General features: G+C 60.5%; 2 protein-coding genes across 2 annotated transcripts; one reads left to right on the top strand and one right to left on the bottom strand.

Moving 5' to 3' along the window:
• Positions 1 to 622: 622 nt before the first annotated feature.
• Positions 623 to 2029, bottom strand: NGA_2126400 (sec24-like transport protein; the record flags this gene model as incomplete). Its single annotated transcript, XM_005855580.1, has 1 exon — positions 623 to 2029. A coding segment is annotated over one exon (913 nt), but the record flags the coding sequence as incomplete, so codon positions are not given.
• NGA_2072900 (protein transport sec24b-like protein) lies at positions 2010 to 2765 on the top strand (the record flags this gene model as incomplete). The annotated part of the gene is made up of 1 exon (XM_005855579.1): positions 2010 to 2765. A coding segment is annotated over one exon (756 nt), but the record flags the coding sequence as incomplete, so codon positions are not given.
• Positions 2766 to 2809: the final 44 nt, after the last annotated feature.

Below are 2809 nucleotides of genomic sequence, written 5' to 3'. Positions count from 1 at the left end.
CTCCCTCCCTCCCCCGCTACCTGGCACGCCCACGCATCCTTGGCCCACGTCCAGGTCCACAAAGACGGGACGCCGGCCCAGTCTGAGCAGGGAAAAGGGAGGGGGAGGGGGGAATTAAAGTGAGCATTAAAGTTTTATTTGAAAAGGGGGGGAAAAGGGACGAGGATTCCATGATGATGGTTATTGTGATTCTCGTGAGGTTAACAACGGGTGATAAGATTTGGGGAAGGGAAAATCTCCGAGCACACCCGCATAGGGAGAGAGAGAGAGAGAGAGCTTGGTAGAGGGAGAAGAAGAGAGGGAGAAAGAGAGAGAGAGAGAGGGAGAAAGAGAGAGAGAGAGAGAGAGAGAGAGAGAGAGAGAGAGAGAGAGAGAGAGAGAGAGGTAGGGGAAGAAAGAAGAGGAGACCCTGCATCAAAACCAGGGAGATTGTTGACAAGGAAGGGGCGGAGGAGGCACACGTGCGCATGCACATGCTAGTAGACAAGATATCAATAAGTAGATTAGGGAGCTCCATCGCACGTCTGAGGGACTCCCAGCAGTAGATCAAAAGCTTGCAATCAAATACGCGCTCTTTGCAACGACACACGCTCCCGTGCGACGCCAAAAATGGCTGTGTATACCGCACAATACACTCGTTTTCTTCGGTTGCCGTGCCTGGGGACAGTGCTTTTGATCCTTTGAGTCTATCTTCTACACCGGTGCTCCGTCCACGCACCCAATATCTGACCGCCAAGTTTTCTGTCGCTCGCCCCCACTGATTGGGATAGTTGTCATCCTCCCTATATGATAGGTTCCATGTCCTGGAAGAAGGCGCCTTCCACCCCCCCACTACTAAGCGTCGGATGCACCCAAGAGACCAGCGCTGGCTCCACCAGCCATCGTTACGTCCTCCGTCAATCCCATCGTAATGGCGTTCAATCCCTTTGTAAAATTGACTCGGGCACCTACTGCCACCCCTATCCCCCTACCCCCCACCGATTTCCCTCTTCCGTTCCAGTACCGTTCGCCCTCGGCCCTGCTTTCCTCCTCCCACTCCTCCTCCATCCTCGATTCGCACGTCCAAGGAGCCACCCCATGGCTGAGACCATCCGCCTTCTCCTCCTTGTGCCCCTCCTACCGACCCGCCAACCGGTTCTGGATCTGTTTATGGACCAAACACAGGTACTCCACGTAGGACTGCTCGTTCTTCTGCCGATCGTCCACCAACATTTTGATGAAATGGGCCTCGGAGGGGCTCCCTGACCCGGCCACCACCACCTGCATGGCTGGAACCGCCCCTTTCCCGACCCCATATCCGCTCCGATCCCCGTCACACAACTCCTCCAGCAGCTCCAGCACCCTCCCCGCCATATCCGACGTCTCTACGGCCAAGGCTAGGGTGCACCCGGCTTCGTGCGCGTTCTCCGGCGGGCCCGACCGGTTGAAGAGGCCGGTCCATACCCTCGTCCCCACGTCCCGCCCCACGTAGAGGTAAGTTTGATTCCAAGCGTCCAAGAGGAAGACCCCGTCGTCGATCAAGCTCTCGGCGGAGCATCCGTTCAACCGGAGCAAGCCCATCGAGCCCGCTGTGTCGTCCCGCCCGCCTCCCACACCCACCACTTCGTAGAGACGAGGGTATGTCATGTGCACCAAGTGCTTGGCAGGCGCCGACAAGAATGCGTGCAAGGTGGCGGCCCGGACGTCGGCCGTGGGGTCCGGGAGGCCGTGGGCACGCCCAGCCTCGGGGGGGTTCACGCGCAGGGCATCGCTCTTCAGGAGGGCCAAGGCGTACAGAGGCAGGAGCTTGAGCGATTCGGGGAGGATCAATTGGCCGGGGGGGGAGGACGCTGCGCAGAGTTGTCGGTATTGGTAGAGCATGTCCACGCAGGCGCGTGTCAGTTGTTCCCGGACTCGCACCAAGGGCTCCGACCAGGCCTGCCAGACGGCTTGCTTGACCAGGGTGGCGTAGATCGCTTCCATGTCCGCATACCGGAAGACACCCGAGACAGCCGAAGCCGTCGGGAGCTGCAGATTGTGGACACGGACCATGCGTTGGCCGGTCCCCCCCTGGGTGTACAGGAGGGCAAGCTGGAGGTAGACACGGCTGCCCTCCTTGATCTTCTCCCCGTCGTGGAGGAATTCAGCGACGAAGGATTGGGACGGGTCCAGGGCGGCCAGTTCGAGTTCTTCGGACGGGTGGATGATACCCGGAGCCACGTAGTGCTTGAGGCTGAGGCCGACGGAGGAACGGATCTTCATCACAGCTTCCTGGGCGAGGGGGGAGGCGAGGGCGTTCCGGAGGGCCGTGAGGAAGGTGGGCGTGAGGGACGACGGGAGGGAGGCAACGGCCGCGGGGGAGGTTGGGGACGCAACGGGCCCGGGGAAGTAATGGAGGCGTCCGGCCGTCATGTGCGTGAGTGTCCCCAGGGTGCCCAAATCCAAGAAATTGGAAAAGACGGAGGAGGAAAGACCGGGGGAGGGACCAGTGGAGGACGGGACCGAGGGAGGGGCGGGGTGGCAGATGAAAATGTCGAGGCAAACCTGCCGACCGGCCAAGACCGAGCCCAGTCGCTGGTAATAATCCCCAAGGGCCTTATCGTCCTTCGACTTCGCCACCGCAGCCGGGCCCGTCCCGCTGCTCACGGAGGATTTGCCGGCAATGCATCCCCCAACCGGGCAATAGAGTGCGTTCTCCCTCTCGGAGCCGTAGTCTCTGGGATCTGCCCTAAGACGAAGAGCACCCGCCCCGCGCGTCGGCCTAGGGGACAGACCAGGCGCCCCCGGGAGGGAAGAAAGATGGCGGGTCGAAAGGAGGGAAAAAATGAGG

The sequence above is a fragment of the Nannochloropsis gaditana genome (assembly GCF_000240725.1).
Source record: "Nannochloropsis gaditana CCMP526 unplaced genomic scaffold scaffold162, whole genome shotgun sequence".
NCBI classification, from domain to species: Eukaryota; class Eustigmatophyceae; order Eustigmatales; family Monodopsidaceae; genus Microchloropsis; species Microchloropsis gaditana.
The sequence above is the reverse complement of the archived record's forward strand: the minus strand, read 5'-3'. Positions and strand labels throughout refer to the sequence as shown.